At 39.0% G+C, this 25,164-nt stretch overlaps 1 protein-coding gene across 1 annotated transcript; it reads left to right on the top strand.

Moving 5' to 3' along the window:
• Window positions 1-403: 403 nt before the first annotated feature.
• LOC310680933 (cytochrome P450 2J2-like) lies at window positions 404-23,655 on the top strand. Its single transcript, XM_083448149.1, has 9 exons — window positions 404-674; window positions 2,362-2,524; window positions 5,501-5,650; window positions 9,717-9,877; window positions 10,512-10,688; window positions 11,241-11,376; window positions 20,444-20,631; window positions 21,472-21,610; window positions 22,964-23,655. Exons 1-9 carry the CDS (start codon window positions 474-476, stop codon window positions 23,137-23,139), a joined length of 1,491 nt encoding a protein of 496 aa, XP_083304275.1. The 5' UTR covers window positions 404-473; the 3' UTR covers window positions 23,140-23,655.
• Window positions 23,656-25,164: the final 1,509 nt, after the last annotated feature.

Here is a 25,164-nt window from a genome sequence, read left to right as displayed (position 1 = left end):
AATACTGAACAGAAGGCAAGCAGGGTGACTTCTCTGACCTCCTTAGGCAGGGGTCAGAGCTGCAGAAGCTACCCCTGATCCAAACCTCTCAGGAACAGAAAGATCCTCCTTAGTGTAAGTTTTTATTTTCTTTATTGACAGTGCTTTGATTTGCACTGGGAGAAAATCCTTCTTGGAAATGTCATGAAGGAAAATATCCTTTGCTGTTTCACAAAAGTGAAAACAGGAGGGAAATACTCTAAATCAGAAAGCTGCTGTTCTCCACTCTCTTTTGCCCCCTTGGTACAGTGAGTCATGAAGTCATCTCTTTCCTGCCTCTTTGTGGGCGTGATATATAGCAATACACATAGACTTTGCCCTTATTTATTTCAGGAGCTTTAGCCAAGAGGACAGGATTTGACTGCTCTAGCTGCCTGAGATTAGGGTTTCCATGCACACACAGCAATCTGTTTTGACAAAACCAGGCTAGAAGAATGTTGCTCCAGCTTCTCTCTGTCCTCTGGGAGGCCTTGTCCTTGCAGGTTGTTCTGGTGTTTCTGGCTACATTTCTACTTCTTGCTGATTTCAAGAAAAAGATTCGCCCAAGGAATTTCCCCCCAGGGCCCATGTGTCTTCCTTTTTTGGGTAACTTGCTACATATGGATTTCAAGAATCCTCAGAATGCAGTACGAAAGGTAAGGATGAAGGAAAGAGCCATGGCATGAGTTGAAAACATTGCACCCCCAGATTTCGGGTGGTGGGGTCGGTTCCTTCGTTTAGGGTGCCAAGCCAAGTGGGCCAAAATTGAGAAGATCCATCTGAAGGTGCCAGATTTTGGCCTCACTCAGGGTGCCATACAACCAAAGATTAGCAAAGTTAACTCCTCTTTTGCGCTGTAAAGGCATGCAAGACCCTTGCAGGATAGGTTGCTTCCTAGTTTAGCATCCTGATTCCAAGAATGGTCAGCTGGATGTCTGTGAGAAGCCCACACATGGGGCCGCAAGACAAATGCCTTTCTGTTTGTTTGTTTGTTTGTTTGTTTGTTTGTTCCCAGCATCTGGTATCCAGATGTGTATTACCTCTGAACCCAGAGGATCTGTTTTACCTAACAATTATTTGTACCAAATTATTTGTACCAAACAATTATTTGTACCAAAGTTGTACCAAATTTGGTACAACTTTCTTTTGCTTACTATGGATTGCAAAGTATTTTGTGTGTTTTGCATGGACAGGCGGAGTCCCCCATCCCCAGGCGTAAGTCCCCCCATCCCCGGGTAGAGTAATGACTCAAGACACTGTGCTATGGGATGAAAATTGGCCACAACTTTATTAGAACTTCAGATGTAGGGAGACCTTGGCTTAGGTCTTGGGCGTTTATCCCTCCCAGTCCATGGCCAGGGAGCTGGGGAACATCAGGGTTATCCAGAATGTGTGGGTATTGGGCTGGCTTGGAGAACGTCTGTCAAGCAGAGAGCCCGCCCCCCATTTCACCGTCGTCACAAGGGAGAGTAATGACAACCAATAGGCGTATGGCCAATGCCTTCCCTCTTACAACCCCTTTAACGGGGAACCCTGGGATCGCCGCTACAGGGGGGCATGGGTCACCGCTTAACGGCACCCCCCCCCATTAGGGAAGGTAGACTAAAGGATTCTGCCAAAGGCCTTAAACCACCAAAGTTGTGACATTTTGCTACAGGGAAGGTAAAACCTGCCAATGCAGGAAAATTCCTTTCCGGCCCTTCAACAGTGACCTTAGCATAGCAGCACCTGCATACCTGTAAAGAAGAAGTTAACCTGCAAAAGAAAACTTAACTGAGGGAGGGCAGGATGGGAGAAGCTCTGGAGTCAACTGAGGATTCCCAGGTAAGACCCTCCCTCTATTGTGTGGCCAGGCTGGTCCTTCCCCTTACCTGGCCAGGTCCCGCCGGGACCGGATAACAGGCAAAGGTAGGCGGAGACCTCCAGGAGTCTGGCTGGGGAGAGAAGCCAGGATATACTCCCGGGTGCCACTTAGGTCCAAGGGGTCTGTGCGCGACCACGCAATAGGCGCCCCCCATTTGATGTGGGGAGCGGTCATTGGTGTACATTGTCCTACCCTCCCTTCCCTTTTATCTTTGCAACAACCCTCTGTGGTAGATGAGGCTAAGTTGCCACAAATACATAAGCAGCAGCTCTTGTGAATAGAAGACACGTGGAGGATGGAGGGGGCCTGTCCATGTACAGTCCCCGGAAACCCTTTCAGCATTTCTGATATCCCTGATATATTTGATGGCAACCAAAGTTTCCATCTTCCATATAAGCATCAAAGAAGAACCAGGTATGCGCATGTGTGCGTGCACACATACACACACACACAATTCTTCATTCTCGCTCTCCTTCCAGTTTTCCAAAAAATACGGCAATGTGTTCAGCATTCAGGTTGGAAGCATGTGTTTTGTGGTTGTGAGTGGACTGCAAATGGTGAAGGAAGCTCTTGTTCATCAGGGTGAAAACTTTGTAGACCGGCCCACAACTCCTTTTAGTGCTGAAATATTTGGGTCTTTTGGTAAGTTTCTTTTAACATGGTCAATTACTGAGATTGCTTTTCCCTTTTCTTTTCTTTTCTTTTCTTTTCTTTTCTTTTCTTCTCTTCTCTTCTCTTCTCTTCTCTTTTCTTTTCCATTCTCTGCACTGATTTTGCAATCTTTTGGATTGTTTCTCAAGTTTAAATTTTTAGAACTGATTATTTCCCTAATTTGCATTTGCATTTCTTGCATCTTTAAACCAAAATAAGGCAGTTGTAGTAAAGCTGTGGCATAGACGTATACCTGCTAAACTCTTTAGCTTAACTGAGCTCACTGTTCAGTGTTGGGTGGCAATCAAAGAGTCTGGCTGTGTAGTGCATCAAACAGCTTGTCATTATTAAGGGTGGAGGAATCTGTGAGCTTTTTCTTTCATTCAGTTCCTCATTTTTCCGTTCTTCAGTTTGCCACACTATTGCATCTAATAACATTTCATTTAATGCATTGTTTCTGCAACTGAGAATACCATAAGACTGCATTTAAATTGCAAGCTGAAGTGACTTTCTGCCCCATCCCTAGTAGTGATGGAATAATATGTCAACGTTAAGTAGTGCATGAATCCCTCCTACTATTGGTCCTCCCCAATACCAAGAATAAGAGAGATGACAACCAATATTTGGGTGATACCAGGCTACACCTTTATTGACAGCACATGTAAGAAGTTTGGCATAGGCATTGGGTAGATCCCACCCCTTCCAGCCCACCTGCTAAAAGAACTTGTGTTTAGGGGTCAACCAGAAATGAGAGAGCTCCTGCCCTATGTCAAGGGGTAACTCCCCCACTGGATTGCATCTAGGGAATGCTGTAGCCCCTCACTTTCACCTGGGTGTCTAGACTGAAGCATCTTCCCGGACCCAATTTCAGAAGGGCCAGACAGAGCCTATAACCTCTCTCCAAGCAAGACTATGTCTATCTAATGCCTAAACTGCCAAAGTTCTGACAACTGCTATGAAGATGGAAAAACCAGAGGGCTGGAGCCAACTGGGAAAATCTCAACCTGGCCCCAAATATGGCCACTGGCTATACCATAGCAAGGTCAAACAGAACAACATGCAACAGCAGTATATAAAGGATGGGAGATCCAACAGAAAGTGGCTGCAGAGAAAGCCACAGTCCTATGTCATATACTGGGTGACCCATGCCTGCTCACAGATTAGGTAAGTGGGCGGGACCAATTACTCGGGCAGCAAGCTCAGCCCAGAGGCTTCCTTTGCTGACTGGGAAACAGTCCCTGGGACTTCCCAAATCAGAACTTGTCACATGGGGGAATGCCAGCGCCCAATGGCATCCAACAGGAAACATGAGCGGACTTCTTATTCAATCATAGCCAACCAGACAAGTTGCTGCATGCATGCAGACCTGATCCATGAAGCATTCTGGAGCAAGATGCAATTTAGATGACTGTTGGGTACATGCCAGGTTGCTTCTTTTCTGCTTAGGCCAGTGTGTTGTTTAGTTGTTTAGTCGTGTCTGACTCTTCATGACCCCATGGACCAGAGCACGCCAGGCACTTCTGTCTTCCACTGCCTCCCACAGTTTGGTCAAACTCATGCTGGTAGCTTCGTGAACACTATCCAACCATCTCGTCCTCTGTCGTCCCCTTCTCCTTGTGCCCTCCATCTTTTCCAACATCAGGGTCTTTTCCAGGGAGTCTTCTCTTTTCATGAGGTGGCCAAAGTATTGGGGCCTCAGCTTCAGGATATGTCCTCCAGTGAGCACTCAGGGCTGATTTCCTTAAGAATGGATGCATTTGATCTTCTTGCAGTCCATGGAACTCTCAAGAGTCTCCTCCAGCACCAGAATTCAAAAGCATCAATTCTTCTAGGCCAGTAGTTGTGATTAAAGTGAATTTGTGCCAATTGCACCACAGTTTTCAGTGCAAAGCTGCCAAGAAATGAATGGCCTTTATGAAACAACACCCCCCCTTAGCAGTAAGTAGAGGTCAAGAGTGGGGTCACTGGCATGGATTCAGGAATTTGGAGTCTGTTGTGACACCTAATGCCCATTAAAAGCTGATGAGCTGAGTTGCCCCTGCAATTGCGTCCATCTATATAAAGAATGGGGAAAGCAGTGGGAATGTAAGCAGGTCCCTTTGAGGTCCTGCTCAACAGGTGCCCAACACGTAGCAAAAAAGTTGTGCAAATGAAATGGAAAAGAGAAATCTATTCATAGTGAGCAAATGAAGGGTGTGAATAATTACAGAAGGGGCTAGAGTGGGACCCCCATTTAAAATTTAATACCTCTTAATTCCAGAAAGGGGACACGGGTGGCACTGTGGGTTAAACCACAGAGCCTAGGACTTGCTGATTGGAAGGTTGGCGGTTCGAATCCCCGTGATGGGATGAGTTCCCGTTGCTCAGTCCCTGCTCCTGCCAACCTAGCAGTTCAAAAGCACGTCAAAGTGCAAGTAGATAAATAGGTACTGTTCCGGTGGGACGGTAAACGGCATTTTCGTGCGCTGCTCTGGTTTGCCAGAAGCGGCTTAGTCATGCTGGCCACATGACCCGGAAGCTGTACGCCGGCTCCCTCAGCCAATAAAGCGAGATGAGTGCTGCAACCCCAGAGTCGGCCACGACTGGACCTAATGGTCCCTTTACCTTTACCTTTAATTCCAGAAAAGGAATACCAGAGTTGCCTAATGGACCTCAGAAATGAAGGAGTAAAATATATTGACTGTATGATTTTACAACTGTTAAAACTGTTGCTTTTTAAATAAAAATCTATATGCTGTTTTTCTATCAAGAGCTCCCACAGTGTTTCACAGGACAAAATAAAATTAGTATTAAAAATTCTACCCAAACAGTGAAACACACAAAAAGCAAATCAATGAAACAGCAAAAAGCAGAATTCAGAGCAGTTTCTAATGCAGTCTTTCCAACATGTCCTGAGCAGGCAAGCAGAATAATGGAAAGCTAAATCTACTTACTTGCTGTACATATTTATTACTCCTTCCTATCTAGGACTGGTCTTCTCTAATGGTCTCAGCTGGAAACAACAAAGACGATTTGCCTTATCAACACTCAGAAACTTTGGTTTGGGCAAAAGGTCTTTAGAAGAACGAATACAGGAGGAAAGCCGTTACTTAAATGAAGCAATAGAAGCTGAGAAAGGTGAGAACCAGAGTCAACAATCCTGTGGCCCACCTATGATACTTACCTTAAGTTGCTACTTTGTATGAACTAGGTCAAAACTACATCAGCTAGGGTGCAAAGCTTTCTGGCATTATTTCTTCACACAAATGTAGCTCTGCTTGGACTGGAATGACCCTGTGATGGCGAAGGGGGTGTTGATAGGAAGCTCCACAGAGGCTCATTGTGGTGCACAAAAGTTCTAGTGTGAAGCTCTGTGCGGGAACCTGCCATGGGAGCTAAAAGCCCCTGAACTAGAACAGAATAAGAACAAAGGTTGGGTTTTGAGGATATCTGCAGATGGATATATATGTGTGTGTGTGTGTGTGTGTGTGTGTGTGTGTGTATTAATTTTCCAATAAAAACAAATTTATAACACAATTAAACATTAGGAACTCATCACACGTCTTTTTTCTTTTAGACTTCCATCAACATGTCTGATAATTTTCCTTATTTATTACATATCTTCACATTTCTTAATTTATATTGCACTATATATATCTTATCTTACAATGTTATTTAAACAATATTTCTACCAAACCTTCTTACAGAGCTTTTGGAAACTTACAAACGTTATAGCATTATCACAAATATTTTTAATATATTCTGTATATTTATTCCAGTCCTTAGTGAATCTTTGGTCCCGTCGGTTGCGAATCCTCCCTGTTAATCTGTCCAGTTCTGCATAATCCATTAATTTCGTTCTCCATTCTTCAATCGTGGGCATTTCTTCTTGTTTCCATTTCTGGGCCAAAAGAGTTCTAGCTGCTGTTACGGCATACAAAAATCCTTTCTGATCCTTCCTTTTTATCTCACCACCTAGAATTCCTAATAGGAATGCTTCTGGTTTTTTAACAAATGTATATTTCAATATTTTCTTTATCTCATTATATATCATTTCCCAGAAGCACTTCATTTTTTTACAATCCCACCACATATGATAAAATGTCCCTTCTTTCTCCTTACATTTCCAACATTTATTACTCACCTTATACGTCTTACTTAATTTGACTGGTGTTATATACCATCAATATATCATTTTCATAACATTTTCTTTAATTGTGGTGCATACTGTAAATCTCATCGTTTCCTTCCATAATTTTATCCAGTCATCAAATTGAATGTTATGTCCAAAATCTTTGGCCCATTGAATCATAACTGATTTAACCTCTTCATCCTTCAAATGCCATTCTAATAGTAATTTATACATCATAGATAAATTTTTAACTTCATTATTCAATACTTCTCGTTGAAACCTAGATTATTTTTCAAAATAGCCTCTTTCTGCAACCTCTTTTCTAAATATTTCATTAATCTGAAAGTAATGCAGCCAATCATTTACATGTTCTTTCACTTCTTCATATGGTTTCATTTTCCACTTACTTCCCTGTTTCTCAATTAAACTCCCATATGTTATCCACCTCCTAGTCATATTGATCTTTTTAACACATCACCTCTAATGGTGATAGCCAATGTGGGATTTTTGGTTCCAGTAGGTTTTTATACCTACCCCATACCTCAATCAGAGATCCTCTAATAATATGATTTTCAAAACCTTTATGCACTCGTTTCTTTTCGTACCATAAATACGCGTGCCAACCGAATCTATTATCATATCTTTCCAATCTAACAAATCTGTATTTTCTAATTTCATCCATTCTTTCAACCAACATATACATGCTTCATAGTATAACCTCAAATCTGGCAGGGCAAAGCCTCCCCTCTCTTTTAAATCTGTCAACAACTTAAATTTTATTCTCGGCTTTTTGCCCTGCCATATATATCTTGAAATCACTTTTTGCCAATCTTTAAATATTGCAACTCCTTTAATTATTGGAATTGCTTGGAACAGAAACAACATTTTCGGTAACACACTCATCTTTATCGTTGCAATTCTTCCCCAAAATGATAATTTCATTCTACCCCACACCTCTAAATCTTATTTAACTTTATTCCATACTGGTACATAGTTATTTTGAAACAAATCAATATTTCTGGAGGTCAATACATTCCCTAAATATTTCACTTTCTTTACCACCTCAATCTCTGTCTGTTGCTGTATTCTTTCACTAGTTTCTTGGTCTATGTTTCTCACCATTATTTTGGTTTTTTTCTTATTCAATTTAAACCCAAATTCTTCCATTTCTTTTAGTACTTCTTTAATACTCTTTATAGTATCTTCTATCGTTATAACCAAGTCGTCAGCATACACCTTTACTTTATATTGATCACTGCCAACTGATACCCCTTTTATCTGTTCATTGTTTCTTATTGAGCTTAATAAGACTTCCAGGACCGATATGAATAGCAACGGTGATAGAGGACACCCTCGTCTTGTACCCTTAGTTATTGCAACATTTTCCGTTATTAGATTATTGACAATTAGTTTTGCTCTTTGTTCGGAATATATTGCTTTTATACCATTTAGAAAAGATTGGCCCATATCCATCACTTCTAAGTTTTTTAACATAAATTCCCAAGAAATATTATCAAAGGCTTTCTCCGCATCCACAAAAATTAACATTGCTTGTTTGTCCTTCCTGTTAGTCAGATATTCCATTATATCAATTATATTTCTTATGTTGTCTTTCATCTGTCTACCAGGAAGGAAACCTGCTTGATCCTTCTGTATCATTTCCTTTAAAATTCTTTTCATCCTATTTGCCAAAATGTTTGCGAACATTTTGTAATCATTATTTAATAATGAGAACGGCCTGTAATTCTTCACTTGGGTCAGATCTGAGTCCTGTTTGGGAATAAAAGTTATATAGGCTTCTTTCCAAGTTTCTGGTATTTCCTCCTTTTTAAAAATGTTATTCGTCACTTCTTTTAATGGTACAGACAGGGTGTGTTTCATTTCTTTATAGTATCTTGCACTAAATCCATCCGGTCCCAGTGTCTTCCCACTTTTCAATTCTCTTATTCCATTTTTAATTTTATCCATTTTGATCGGCTCATTCAGTTTATTTTTATTGCAATTCGATATTTTCTGCACCTCTTTCTTCTTTAAATAGTCCTCTATTTCTTTTGTATTACCTCTCCCCTTTCTTTTATACAATTCTCTATAAAAATCTACAAATCCTTTCCTAATTCCTTTCGGATTTTCAATATCTTGATCTTCCACTTTTATTTTGTTTATTGTATTTTGCTCTTTCCCTTTTTTTAATTTGCCAAGCCAGCCATTTTCCAGACTTATTTGCAAATTCAAAGTTCCTCTGCTTCATTTTTTAAATATTCTTTTCCACTTCCTTATTAATTATCATCGCAAATTCAGTTTGAAGCACTTTTATATTTTGTTTTACTTTTTCATCCTTGGGCCTAGTAGTTAATTTTTTCTCGTTTTCCATAATTTGTTTTAGGATTTCCTTTCCCCCCTTTTCTCTCATTTTGTTTTTAATTGCATTTTGCTGGATAAAGAAACCCCTCATCACCACTTTACTAGCATCCCACACCATACACATTCTTGTGCCTTTATTCACATTATTTACAAAGTAGTCCGTTAGGCATTTCTGTGCCCTTTCCACTATTGTCTGATCATCCAGCAGGTTTTCATTTATTCTCCATCTGAAAGATTTTTCTTCATATCCTTTTAGAATACATTTAATTGCATTATAATCTGAGAAGACTTTTGATTGCATTTCAATCTTTAAGGTTCTCGATGTTAGTTCATTGGATATCCATATCTGATCAATTCTTGACATTGATTGATTTGCATCTGAAGTAAATGTGAATTGTTTTTCTAATGGGTGTCTTAGTCTCCAAATGTCCGTCAAGTTACAGGTCTCTGCCATTTCAAAGAATGATTTTGGAAGTTTCCCTTCTTTTGTTTTCCCAGATGCCCATAGTCTATCCATTTCCAGGATATCTTCAGATTTTTGATAATTTCTACAACCAATGTCACAAATAGAGTAGGGCTTGAAGTGCAATAGTTTTAGTATATTGGTGTGTCTCTATATTGTCTCTGATGGGGATGGTCCCCTCCTGTTTTTGTTATATGGAAGCTAGAAGCACCCCAATTCCTTCTGCACCATTTTCTCTCTCTCCCCAGGGCAGCCATTTGACCCTCACTTTCAGATTAATAATGCTGTTTCAAATATCATCTGTTCCATCACTTTTGGGGACCGCTTTGATTACCATAACAACCGTTTCCATAAGTTATTGCACTTGCTTGATGAGGCGTGCCATTTTCAGGGAAATCTTTGGAGTACGGTAGGTCTTCTTTGGGTTTTTTTGGATAACCACAACAGAATTGATTTGGCTCCTTCATTCTTGCTGACTGTTTATTCACTATTTGTGTTTTCAGGTTTCTTCAGCACAGATTGTATTTTTAAAGGGTGAGAATAACATGTTTGGCTGAATAAAATCTTGGTATGGGAACAGAGGGATGTCATCACAAATGATATACATGAATTAATTCTATACACACAGCAGTTATGACCTGTAAATTGACACTCATGTCAATGGGTATCATTAAATAGAAATTCTACATATTTGTGACATGTGCAGGCATTGATACATGCCTTTTTCAAATGATGGTATTCATCTTCATTGGAAGTCAATCAGTGAATTACAAGTTGTGCTTGCAGAACTGAGCACCTTGGTGCCATTTGATTTGCAGTCCAAACATTTCTAACCAAGACGTTAAGACATTGCCATAGGGTCCCATCATAAGCAATGGTGAGTGCAATATTTACTCTGGTTCCAAGAGAGTCTGCCATCTTTGAACCTGTGCACACCAGTCTTTATTACTGTTAGCCTCTTTCCCATGACAGCAGCATGATGTGAATGCTTTTTTGAGAGGGCTTTCCCTGCACATATGTGATAATAGTGTTTATTTTTTCAGCTGTATGATACCATTACCACTGTCATGAAATACCTGCCAGGGCCCCATCAGACATTTTTTAAAAAATGCAGGCAGTTGAAATCCTTTGTGAGAGAAATCATTGAAAAACACAAAGAAGATTGGAACCCATCTGAACCCAGAGACTTCATAGATGCCTACCTAAATGAAATGGCCAAGGTAAGAGAAGTAAAGGACAAAATGTATATATGTTTAATAATAAAATAATAGTAGAAGGCAGAGAAGCAATGTTAAAACCAGAACTAGTCACGTGGCTTGTCTGAATGGTTCTTAGTGGCTGACAATATTCTTTCTCTTGAGTTTATGACCTCAGAAAAAATACATTTCTGCATGTATGAATAAGAAGTCACGTATTTTGTGGGGAGACACCTCCCCACTTGTTCACTGCTGGGATTTCACCACTTGTCTGTTGTTTGTGAGAGCAAACAGTTGACATGTCTAAAAGAATCACTGTAGTGGAGGCATCTCATGACCAAAGGATTCAGTTGCCTGAATAAACCCAGACCAGGAATTATTGGAAGTCTTTCCTTGACCAGAACAAACCCAAACTTTATGCCAGCATCAGTGATTCACAGGACTGTTGACTTTCCCTTCCTAGATGCAGGATTAGAGTCACTGAATCCCCTGGTGATCTCTTGACATGTGGGGCTGACAGTAGGATGGTGTTTTTAATGACAGCTGAACTCCCTGGTGCATTTTCTTTGCTTTAAGGAGGATGCTCCTTCCAGTTTCCATGAAGAAAGCCTCCTACAATCAACACTGGATCTGTTTTTTGCTGGAACAGAAACAACTTCTACAACCCTGCGCTGGGCTTTGCTGTACATGGCCATTTACCCAGACATTCAAGGTAGAATTGTAGTTGACTCATTTGCCTTTCATTACTTTGGGTTGTATATAACAAAGGCCTACTGAAAGCAAACCTATTGAAATTAATGGACCTAACTTAGTCATGTCCATACTCAAGTAATTTTTAAAAGAGATAAATAAATCTTCCAGTTTACGTCGCGGACAGAAAGGGAGCGCGGAAAGCCTCATCGGGGGCTTTTCGAACAACACAGGGGCTTGGGGGAGCTGCAAAGGCACTGCGCCCCCCAATCTCAAGGGGGGTACCCTTGAGGGATGGCTAACCGGCAGCACAGAAGTGGTCTGGCCATTTTTTCGGGGGTTTTCTGCTGAAGAGCTCGAAGATGACGGGATCGCAAGCGCAATAGGAAAGCACCGACCCTGTGTTGCGATGCCTCTGGCTCCCACTAAAGAAGCGATGAATCTCCATAAACTTAAGAATGGACCCTTAGTGTGAGTAGAACATTTTAACTTTAAAAATTCGAAGAACACACTAAGCGAACGCTGGATGTTGAAGGATTAAAGTAAGGAATCCATCCCGGTAGAGGAGTTAAAATGGTGCAGGATACAAAGTCGCAGGGATAAAGAAGGAAGTAGCCTCTAGCCTGACTGCGTGAGTACAAAATAAAAGTCCACGGCAACACTTGTCGAGGCAAATAGACTTTTAAGCATTTAATACAAGGTAACAGATGAAAGACTATTTAGAAAACTTTGTTGCTCCCTTTCCAGGAAAGAGATAATTTGAAACGCAACAATACAGAGCCGTTTGAAAGAACAGCTTAAGGTGGCTAGCTGAAGAGCAACCAAATAAACAACGGAAAGACTGAAAGAAAGCTTAGAAGCTGCACAAAAGACAAGAAAGCTTGTCTTTTGTACTAAAGATAAGAAAACCGAAGACTGGAAAGAACGCCTTTTTCTTTTAATTTGGAACTGCTTGAGAATATATTTGACAGTTATAACTTCTTTTGTGCCTTAGCCCCCATTCCACCTTTAAGTTTCCTAATTTTTTATACAAATCAGGGGGGTCCTAGGGATGCTCACACCCAGGATTTCCTGCTAGACTGTCCTATTATTATTCCCTCTTTATATTTTTCTATTTTTTCCCTTTTTTGTGCCTTTTTGTTTTCACTCCTTCTGCTTCCCCCTTGTTGGAACTTAAATGATTTATCAATATAGTATGATTAATAAAAACCTCCCCCCCCCAATACTATACAAAGACAATATAAAGGAAGGAGGAATATAGTATAAAGAAAGGTGGAATCCGCTGAGAACTGTTGAAAAATTGGGTTTAAGTTAACCCCCCTTTTTTCCCTTCTTGGAGAGATTTACATTTAAGTGCTGAAGCAAAAAACAACAGAATCAACTGGAAAGTGGAGGACATTACTTGGATTTGAGAACATGAATAGGAAATTGGGACTTACTACTTTTTAGATTTGGTCCAGTCCAAATTATTAAACTGTGGATTAAGGCTTGGATTATTAGATCTACCAGACTTCGGACCAAGGTACGGACCAAGCCGTAGAATAGCCCTTATTCGATATGGATTAAGCCGACAAGTGGCTGAAGATTAAAGATTTTGATGCGAACTGAGTGCTTTATTTCCAGCTAAAAAAGGAAATTACCTCCCCCTTATCAAAATCCACATGGACTCTAGAAAGTTACATTAATAGGAATATTTTTTATATACGTAATGGTCATTTGAGTCTGGGGGAAATTCACTGAATCTTCATTAGATGTTAAGGTCCTAAGGGGATGGTTTGGGAATATATATACCATATCGCCACACGTCATTAGGAATACATTAAGAGTGTGGAAGTAATTGAAGAAAAAATAAGAGTATAGGGAATGTACTTATGTTTTGTAGATAAAGACATACGGTTTGAGAAAATTGGCAAGGTCGAGTTGTATTTGGGCTGTAATTGAAGACATACTCTTTTATTTTAAGTATTAATTCATTTAAACGGATTTACAAATTTATATCAGTAGACATTTTTCAATAGACTAGTGGATATATATTGGATGTATTTAGGAGATAGCTGAATTAATTGATATTAGAGATATCACTTTGTTTGAAAACAAGGAAAATACGACATTAAGAGGTATAAAGAAAATTGTAAGAAGATAAAAGAAGAAAAGTATAATTGCAAGAGAACAATACTGCAAATTAAAGGAGATTGGTTAAGATATAGGAAAAATAAGGAAAGCAAAAAGAGATTGTGCACCCCCCTAGGGGAGAGACAGAAAATTAAAATAGACAAATTGTGAAAACAACCACAAAATGTCAGGAAAAAATGGGAAAAAAGTAGGAGGGACCCCAGGAGATAGAAAGGCATCACATCAGGAGGAAATTAAAGATCTTGACATTCTGTGGCTAAAGATCAAAGAGGAATTTAAACAGAGCGAACTACATATGGAAAGCAAACTAGGTGAGGTGCAGGAACAGATAGATAAAAAAATAGAAGGAACTGTAGGAGAACTCTCTAGTAAAATACAAGATTTGACAGTTAGGTCAAAAACAATGGAAGATACCAATAAGAAAATTCAAAAAGAAATGAAGGAACATAAGAAGGAGACAGAAAAAATAAAGGATGAAATAAGAGATCTGAACAAAACACAAGATCAAATTTGGGATAGTCTAGCCATGGCAGAAATGCGACAGAAACAACTTAATTTAAAATTTAGAGGAGTGGGAGACGAATCAAATGAGAATATAAAAATGATTAAGGAACTAGCGAAATGGTTGGAAATAGAAGAAGAAGAACTAGCATATATGGTAGTAAATGCTTTCAGAATTAAGGTGAAATCCCAACAGTTCAAGTCAAAAAAACTATCCGGTGACTGTTTAGTGATCTTCAACTCAATTGAGATGAAGAATACAATATTAAGAATGAGTTATCAAAAAAAATTAATAATTGAAGGCAGGCCAATTATCATTTTTAAAGAAATTCCAATCAGACTCTTGCATAAAAGAGAAGGATATAGACAAATAATAAGTGTCTTAAAAAGGAATACTATACAATATAGATGGGAGTTTCCTGAAGGTATCTCCTTCTATTACAAAGACAAAAGATTCAGACTGACAGATGCACAAGAAGTGAAAAAATTCCTAAGAAGATACGAGAAAGATATTGGAAAAGTGGAAGAAAGCTTTGGAAGAGGAGAGAGATACACAGAAGGGAAGAAAGGAAAGAAGGATGAAAATACGGATAAGGAAGAGAGAGGGAGAGAGGAAGAAGAAGGTGACATGGAGGAGGGAGCAGTAGGTGGAGAGGAGGAGGAGGAGGAAGAGGAAGAAATCACTGGAAAGAGGTCGACAAGAATATAAATTAGAAAGACTAGAGCAGATAGTAATTAAATATTACAATGACGAAGGTATGGTCTTGGAATGTGAACAGTTTGAATGAAAAATCTAAAAGGAATAAAATTGAGAAGGTGTTAAAGAATAAAAACTTTGATGTGATTTGTTGTCAGGAAACACATGTGGCAAAAAAACACAAACATATTTTGACAAATAAAAGGTTAGGGAGAGAATTTGTCAATTCAGATATTAACAAAAAAAGAGGGGTAGTGATATATGTGAAGGAGAAATGGGAACCAATATTAACATGTAAAGATGACGAAGGAAGAATTCTGGGAATACAAATTAATCACCAGGGAGAAAAGTTTAATGTAGTAACTGTTTATGCTCCAAATATAAATAAAGCAGAGTTCTTTAAGAAATTGGAACAAACGTTATTAGATCTGGAGAATCATAAGTTGATCTTACTTGGAGACTTGAATGCTGTGCCAATACCGGAACTAGACAGAAGTGCGAAAAGAAGAAAATTGAAGCAAGGGAAGCTACCAAGAACATTTAATAATCTTGAGGAAAATCTAGACCTGATAGATATCTGGAGACATAAAAATCCAACAATGAAACAATTCACACATTTTTCTGAACCACACCAAAGCTGGGCTAGGTTGGACCAAATATGGGTCTCAAGAGAATTAACAACAAGAGCAGTAAAATGTGAAATTCAACCTAGAACCCTTTCTGACCATAGCTCAGTAACTTTGGAGTTAAAAAGTGGAATACAGAGGACATACAGATGGAGAATGAACGACTACCTTGTTGAAAACGATGAGGTAATTGAGAAGACCAAAATAACTATAAAAGATTACTTTGATTTGAACATAAATAAAGAAACAAATATTGACATTATCTGGGATGCTAGTAAATCAGTGCTAAGAGAGTTTCTAATTAATCAGAATAGTTATATGAAAAAGTTAAGAGAACAAAAAAAGAAGAAGAAATACTTAATCAATTAAGAGAATGTGAAAAAAAATTAATAATAAATCCAAGTAAAGAACAGATTAAACAAACCTACAGAATGTTACAAACACAATATTCAGTTCTAATAGATCAAGAAGTGGAATGGAGAATTAAGTCATGGAAACAAATTTTTTTTTAATCGGCTAACAAAACGGGGAAACTATTAGCGTGGCAATTACGAAAAAACAAAAAACAAAATGTGATTAACAAAATAAAAATAGAAGAGCAAATTGTGGAAGACCCCAAGGAAATAAAGGAGAATTTTATTAAATTCTATGAAAAACTATATAAAAGTGGAGGAGAAGATATAACAGAAATAAAGAAATATTTGGATGAAAATAGAGTGAAAGGATTAACAGAAGAAGAGAAAACACAACTAAAGAAACCCATTAAAATTTAAGAAATCCAAGAGGCGATAAAAAAGATGAAATTGGGGAAAGCTCCAGGGCCTGATGGGTTATCCGCTAAATATTATAAAGTATTAGAAGAACACCTAGCTCCTGTGCTTTGTGAAGTAACAAATAACATCCTAAGAGGAGGAAAGATACCAGACTCCTGGAAGGAAGCATATATTACATTGATATCTAAGCTGGATACAGACAAACTGAATATGAAAAATTATAGACTGATATCACTACTAAATAACGACTATAAAATCTTTGCAGAACTAATGGCTAACCGTCTCAAGAAATGCTTAACAAATTTTATCCATACAGATCAAGCCGGATTTTTACTTAACAGACAATTAAAAGATAATATAAGACACATAATAAACATTATTTAATATCTGGAATGTAAGAATGAAATCCCTGCGGCGGTAATCTTTATTGACGCCGAAAAGGCTTTTGACAATGTATCCTGGCAATTTTTATTAAGATGCATGGAAACAGTAGGGATAGAGGGCACCTTCTTGGAGGGAATAAAGGCAATCTACTCAAGCCAAAGAGCTAAACTGATCATTAACAATGACTTAACTGAACCATTTGAAATCTCAAAGTACACGAGACAGGGACGCCCTCTGTCACCTCTTTTGTTTATTATGGTATTAGAAATAATCGCAAACAAGATTAGAGTAACACCAGAGATACGTGGAATTAAAATTGGGACAAAAGAATATAAATTGAAAGCGTATGCTGATGATTTGATGTTATCATTAGAAGATCCACAAAAAAGTGTCGGCAGGGTAATAGAATTATTAGAGGAATTTGGAAAGTTATCGGGCTTTAAGTTAAATAAATTAAAAACTAAAATGATGACAAAGAACATGGAGGAAGTCTTGAAAAACCAGTTAGAGTCACAGATTGGAATTAAGGTGGTAAAAAAGGTAAAATACTTGGGAATATGGTTAACCATGAAAAATATAAATCTAATGGCGGACAATTACTTAAATACCTGGAAAGAAATCCAAAAGAACTTAGATACTTGGAACAGGATAAAACTATCATGGTCAGGAAGGATGGCGGCAATTAAAATGAATATACTTCCAAAATTGGTGTTTTTATTTCAAAATATTCCGGTGATCAGGGGAACCATAGTATTTAAGGATTGGCAAAAAAAATTATCCAAATTTATTTGGCAGGGGAAAAGGCCAAGAATTAAATTTAAATTACTTACAGACAGTAGAGAGAGAGGAGGATTTGCGGTACCGAACCTAAAATTATATTATGAAGCCTCATGCCTTTGTTGGATTAAAGAATGGATTGTCATAAAGAATACAGACTTATTAGATTTAGAAGGTTTCAACATCAGATTTGGATGGCACGCATATTTATGGCACAAGGGAAAAGTACATAAAGGATTTTCCAATCACATCATTAGAGGACCACTGCTAGAGGTATGGGAAAGAAACAAAAATCTGCTTGAAAGGAATACTCCCTGGTGGTTGTCACCTACCGATATTTTAACAATTAAAAAAATAAATATGGAAGGTGAAAGATGGACATACGAAGATCTAGTACAGAAAAAGGATGGAAAATTAAACCATATGAAGAGTTGAGAGACAAATTAACAGGCTGGCTACAATTTCATCAAATTAATGCTCCGTGGACTGAAGACAAAAAGATAGGGATGAACTAAAAAATATATAGATTTCAGGTAGAAATATTAGAAGGGAATTCCAAACTCTTATCAAAAATGTATAAGCAATTGTTAGAATGGGACACTAAAGATGAGGAGATAAAAGAAGTTATGGTAAAATGGGCCATAGATTTGGGACATAATTTGGAATATGACAGTTGGATAAAGCTTTGGAATAAAGCTATGAAATTCACAGCCTGTGTTGCACTTAGAGAAAATATGGAAAAAATGATGTACAGATGGTACATCACACCTGTAAAATTAGATAAAATTTATAAGAATGGAGACAAAGTGTGTTGGAAATGCAAAAATAAGGAAGGAAGTTTCTACCATATGTGGTGGACTTGTGAAAAAATTAAAAAGTTTTGGGAACTCGTTTATAACGAACTAAAAAAATATATTTAAATACACTTTTGTCCAAAAAACCTGAAGCTTTTCTTTTGGGGATGATTGGAGGTGAAATTAAGAGGATCAGATATTATTCCAATATGCAACAACAGCTGCTAGAATATTGATAGCCCAAAACTGGAAGACAACAAATATCCCAACGGTAAAAGATTGGCAAAGTAAATTATTTGAATATATAGAATTGGCAAAAATGACACAAAAAATTAGAGACCAGAAAGAAACAAAGTTTATTAAGGAATGGAACAAATTCATAACATATATCGAAGCAGATGTAAGAAATTTAAAAATCACAGTAGGTGCAATATAACCCTACGACGTGCAGATGTTATAAATCGAAACTGCGGGGGGAAAACCTTTTATTACATAATCCAAAACCAAGGTGGAGGGAAGTCAATTAGTTTATGATGTTCTTGTTTTTTCTTCCTTTTTGTTGTTTGTTTTCCTTTTTGTAATGATTTTGTTTTGTGGTTGTTTGTGTTTGACTGTTTTAATGGAAATTAATAAAGAGAATTAAAAAAGAGAGGGAGATAAATAAATAAATTAAAAGCAGAAATTGTTGTGGGAAAATATCCAAAAAGACAGGGGGGAAACAAGAGAAACTTTCTATTATCAATGGAGTACTAACCCAGTTCACTATCTGGGAACAAGGCTAACAGAACAAGGCTACTTAATGCCAAGTGGCATAAATTTGTTTCAACCTTTTCAGGGAGAATAGCAGCCATTAAAATAATAACACCAATCATTGTTTTCATTTCAAAAGTTATAATTATTAGTTTGAGTATCAAGGGTTTAGGAGTGTATTCGGTTATGAAAATGCCATTCCTCTGATACTGTGGCTTTATTCAAAGTCATGGTAGTAATGGTGATAATAAATAGAAATAAATGAATTGATGACCCTAACTTTGTCATTAGTTACAATTAACTTTAATGGGCCTATTGAGTGGGTCTAGCTGTGAATGCCACCCCTTATTTTTGCTGTTGTGTAATAGTTAAGATGTTTTGTCTTTTGCTTGGTTACTATGAATCTTTGCCTCTAAAATTAGACGCAATAATGATAAATAAAAATAATTAGAGCAGGTAATACAACCGCGCAATAAAGGCAATTCCATTTCTGCGGCAGATGGAACATGCCCTCTTCAGGCAGACTAACCAAAAAACCTCACCTTCCCCCAAGGAAAGACCTGGGTGAAGAAACAAGTCTCAAGGCAATGCTGAAACTCCACTTGTGAAAGCTCTGTGAGCATCTCCAAATGAAGGGAGTTCCAGTAATGGGATACTGCTACACATCATCACCACACAATGAGCAGCCAGTGGTGGGACATCAAGATGGGTCTCCCCTTCAGATCTTAGTTTAAGTCTCTTCTTCTGCTTCTTTTTTTTTTTTTAAACAACACTTAAAACAAACAAGATAGAATAAAAATTAAAAGTGAATACATGAAAAAAAATAAAGGTATACTACATTGCAGTGAGAATTAACAATTCCAACTCCATATATAGTTATCTAATACAGAGATATAAAAACCTCCAATGAAGGAGAGCCCACAACCTCCCAAGGGAGTCCATTCCACTGTAATTGGGAGACAGACATGAAAGGTTTCCTGTTTTGCTGTGGGCCATACTGTAAGATCTGGGCTCCCTGCATGGAGACTGAAGGTGTAAATAGGTGAATAAACCATATTTCTCAAAGCACAACATTCTCCACCATGTCTTCTATTCTCCAAAGGGACGCAGACCCTGCGGCCCCATGCACTCTTGCCACTGGTTGGAGGAGAGAAGGACAGGCACCGGGCTTCTGCAACAATATTATATGATTTGCTCACATTTACAATAATAGTAAATGCTATGTTTTCTGCTATTTTAGAGGCACTAGACAAGGATGTCCACTTTCACCTTTGCTTTTCAATATTTGTGTGGAACCCTTGGCTTGTGCTATTGGACAACATAGGTACTCATAGGTACTGTTGATCTATGGAGCAGTACATAATTCAGTTGAATATAAATCGGTTTCATCTGCAGATGATATTCTTTTGTTTATTTCTAAATTTCATGTTACTATTCCTGTGCTGATGCAAACGATAGGTGCCTTTATTCAAATATTGGTCGATTGGTCCAAATCAAAAGTGATGCCAATAAGTGAAAATTTGTTTATTCATCCATTTAATTATTGAGTCTGTATTTGTTCAAATCCATTAAATTTTAAAGATAGGCCTCCCCTGCAGAACTAAGATCAAGTCTGTTCTTTTTGTGTTGAAAGCAAATTTTCTTTTCTCTGCAGCCAAAGTCCAAGCGGAAATAGATTCTGTGATTGGCCAGTCTCGCCAGCCAGCGATGGATGACAGGGACAGCATGCCGTATACCAATGCGGTTGTTCATGAAATTCAAAGAATAAGCAACATTTTGCCTTCGAGTGTGCCCCGGGTGACAACCAAGGACACTATATTGGCTGGGTTTCATATTCCCAAAGTAAATATGAAGAAGATTCACCATTCTTCTCTTCCTTCCATCTTTCTTTAAGATGCAAAAACTTGAAGCCAAAGTTGTTTTTTATTATTATTATTATTATTATTATTATTATTATTATTATTACCCCACCCATCTGGCTGGGTTTCCCCAGCCAACCTGGGCAGCTTATAGCATATATAAAACATAGTAAAATATCAAACATTAAAGACTTCCTGATAGAGGGCTGCCTTCAGATGTCTTTTAAAAGTTATGCAGTTCTTGATATCCTTGACATCTTAAAGGATGTCACAGGGAGGGCACCACTACCAAGGATTAGCCATCATGAGGTCCTCCAGATGCTATTGAACTCCAACTCCTACTAGTTCCAGTCAGCATGGCCAATGGGCAGGACAGATAGGAGTCTTGGTTGTTCTTGGGGCACATCCAGATCTGGAGTGGAGGGAGGGATTTGGGCTAAATAGACTTTTAGGTCTTTTGACCCCTCCCATTGCAAAAATGGATTCCAACCATGGTCTGAACCATTTGAATGGATAGCTAGTATTCTTCTTTGCTTTCTTTTTTAAATGACCATTACTAACCACCCAAAACTACTACCCAAAACGGGCATCTGGTGTTTCTTATTCTAAATCTAAATGCCCTGGCAAAGTCTGGTATTATACAATCTATAAAGACGCCTGTGTTTTCTTGAGTTGTGCATAGGAAATCTCTCATTCAAAACATATCCTTTCTGAATTGGCAGGCAGAATTGGAGGCTTGGTATTGCTGTAGTTGCACAGATCAAAACAGAAAGATTTCTATGCTAGTTTTAATCTGGTGTCTTCTCTGCTTCTTCTTTGGCAGGGAACCATGCTGCTTACCAACCTGACCTCACTGCTCTTTGACGAGGATGAGTGGGAAACTCCAGATATGTTTAATCCTGGCCATTTCCTGGAGAATGGTCAGTTCAGGAAAAGGGAAGCATTCCTGCCATTCTCTACAGGTAACAAAAGTTCATGGGCTGCTCATCAGAATTGCAGCAGTGACTATATGATGGTGGCTTGGTTTCTGGCAGTGGTGTAGCTAGCTGCCCAGACGCCCAGGGTGGCACAAATATCCTGCACCCGGGGACGGGGCAAACTGGGGCAGAGCACTCTGGGCAGAACCTCCATGGAGTCCGCAAGCCCCATGTTGCAGCACTGAGCTAGCAGATGCCCGAGCCATGCGTCACTCCCCAGGAGAGATAAGTGGCTCGGGCACACTGCAGGCCATGCCCAGTGGTCACTCCCCTCAGCGATGACACCTGGGGTGGACCGCACCCACTGCAACCCCTTTCCTACACCACTGGTTGCTGGGAGTCTGGTGTATTACAGGGTTCAGCACCCTATTGGGGCCAGTGGTCACGTTTGGGATTGTGAGGAAGTACTGTGGATGCAAGTCACAAAAGGACTACTATAGGAGGTGTGAAGTTACACAAAATGGTGTTAATACACTCCCATCCCCCCCCCCCAGTAAGCAGTGTGGATTTTTGAGGGAATAGTTTCAGAGCTTTCTCAGGTGCCCTAAGTGGGAGAGGTGCTCCACCAGCCGTTGGGTAGACAGCAGCTGATGTATTTTTTCATAGTTTCCCCAAGGAAGAGAAACCCACTTCCATCTTGAACTTGAGGAACTGAGCTCTGTTTGCCACGCCCTTAGCTAAGTTATATGCAGATTAGGGAGATTCCTAATAAAATATTATTGAAATTTATCTCATATACAGTTTTGGAGGAAAATATCAATTGATGTAACTCAAATATACAAGCTGGGGGGCAACACCTGGTGTACTTTTACAATGGTGGAATCTAGACAAATATTAAAAAGCTTTGTGAAAATGCTTTTTAAAGAAATGTTTTGAGAAAGAATATTGAATTTGCCATAGCTTACAATCGCCATCTAATGTCACATTTGTATAATGCACCTTACAACACACTTAAAAAGTTTTAATTTCACCTGTATAGCTGATTCCACAATGTTTCCTCAAGGAACAGAAAACCCAGTTCCATCTGGAACTTGAACAACTAAACTCTGTTTGCCACACCCTTAGCTAAGATATATACAGATTAGGTTGATTCCTAATAAAATATAATTGAATTTTGTTTCAAAACTGCTTATGAGATAAATTTATGTATCTCAAATGTATCATTTCCAAATTCTGTAAAACCATGATCATATTTGTTCAGTGTTCCCATTTGCTTGACTGGGAAGTAGGAACGACTTCTATATTTATTTTGCAACAACATAATTACTTTCTATATTATTTGATCTGCCCATGTTATTTAAATTGTGCCAAACAGTCTTTTTCCTCTTTGTCTTCTAGGAAAGCGAGCCTGTTTGGGAGAGCAGTTGGCGAGGACTGAGCTCTTTCTTTTCTTCACTGCCCTAATTCAGAAGTTCACTTTCCAGGCTCCAAAGAATGAGACACTAAGCCGTGAATTTAGGATGGGTCTGACATTCTCACCCCTGCCATACCGGATTTGTGCATTTTCTCGCTAAGGGGACCCAATTTATAGAATTCCTGTTTCTTTAAAAAGTAGGATTTTTTTATGGGGTAGAAGCAGATCTATAGTTTAATCCTAATTGTGTTTAGCCAGAGTTCAGTAGAGCTTAACCCAGGTGAGCAGGGTTGGGACTGCAGCCTGTTCCTTTAAGCAGAGATTTCCACACTTTTTAGACATGCATCATTTTGCGACACAATTATTCAGTTTTAATAGCAAACCAGAGGTTAAACTAACCCCTTATAAGAGATATGAACATATATCATGCAACACCCCTGAACACTGCAGTTGACTCACTAATGTGTCGCGACACATGCTTTGGAAAGCTCTATTTTAAAGCGTATTCAAAGCACGTTTGCCCCCTTAAAGAATTTGGGCAACTAAGGTTTATAGGTGCTTGGAATTGAAGCTATCTGAGGGGTAAATTCAGTTTCCCAGAATTTGTGTATGCAGATCATAATGATACATTGATGAGGATCCAAATTCCATCCTCCCACTTCTTGTTCTGGTGTGCATGTCTATCCACCATCCCATGAAAAGATCGACAGAGGACGCTGTGGCGATTGCCCTCCATGCCGTCCTTGCACATTTGGAGCAGCGGGGGGGTTATGCCAGACTGCTTTTTTTAGATTTTAGCTCGGCATTTAATACCATTCTACCACAACGTCTGATGTCTAAACTGGAAGATCTGGGGCTTCCGTTATCACTTTGTGGGTGGATATTGGACTTTTTGTCAGACCGCCCCCAGAGGGTTCGGTTGGGCCCTTATACCTCTAATATGCTTAAGACTAACATAGGAACACCACAGGGATGCGTACTCAGTCCGCTCCTTTATATTCTTTACACGTACGATTGTGTCGCTACTCACCCTAGTAATAGGGTTGTCAAATTTGCAGATGACACAACCGTGATTGGGCTCATCTCTGAAAGGGAGGGTGAAATGGATTATAGAGATGAGGTGGAGCGGCTGACAGAGTGGTGCAGAGCTAACAATTTGCTCATAAATACAAGGAAGACAAAGGAACTTGTGGTGGACTTCAGGAGACAGAAGAGCAATGTCCAGCCACTTTTGATTGATGGGGTCTGTGTGGAGAGGGTAACAACGTTCAGATTTTTGGGCATTGAATTACAAGAGGATCTGTCCTGGAGTGTCAACACAAGGGGGCTTGTGAAGAAGGCGCAGCAGAGACTGTATTTTTTGAGAATACTAAGGAAAAACCATCTTCTGCAGAAACTGCTGCTTGCCTTCTATCACTGTGCCATTGAGAGCGTGCTCACTTATGGCTTATGTGTGTGGTATGGAAGCTGTACTACCCAGGACAGGATGGGGTTGCGCAGGGTTGTTAAGGCAGCAGAGAGCATTGTTGGCTGCCCACTCCCCACCTTAGAGCAGATTTATGCCACAAGGTGCCATAGGAAGGCACTGGACATAGTAAAAGATCCATCGCATCCTGGTCACTGTCTCTTCGAGCTCTTGCCGTCGGGACGGAGATACAGGACGATGAAGACAAGAACGAGCCGTCTTAAGAACAGCTTCTTCTCCAGAGCGATCTCGGCCCTGAATGGGAAGCCTGGACTTTGAAAGTCATCTAATCTCCCTTGCTGTATTTTACTATATTGTTTAACTAGTGTTTTTATGGAGCAGCCAAGTAATTTCGTTGTCCCCGAAGGGGGCAATGACAATAAAGATATTATTATTATTATTATTATTATTATTATTTTCAAAACATAATAATAATGTCCTGGCTACGGTGACGAAAAGGCATTGCTTCATTTGTAAGAATCTGTGTGCTTACGACTCCGGATAAAACCCTAATGTAATTCCTGCCTATGTTTATAAAATTAAAAGAAATGTTGCTTGGAAACTTTTGTTACATGACCAGTTCATAGAACCATAGACTCATCGAATTTTGCAAGGGACCCCAAGTGTAATCTTTTTCAACCCCCTGCAATGAAGGTATCTTTTGCCCTATGTTGGGCTTGAACCCATGAACCTGAGGTTCTTGCTGTTGTGTATTGGTGG

Source organism: Podarcis tiliguerta (genome assembly GCF_965153285.1).
Source record: "Podarcis tiliguerta genome assembly, chromosome: 6".
Taxonomy (NCBI): Eukaryota; Metazoa; Chordata; class Lepidosauria; order Squamata; family Lacertidae; genus Podarcis; species Podarcis tiliguerta.
The sequence above is the reverse complement of the archived record's forward strand: the minus strand, read 5'-3'. Positions and strand labels throughout refer to the sequence as shown.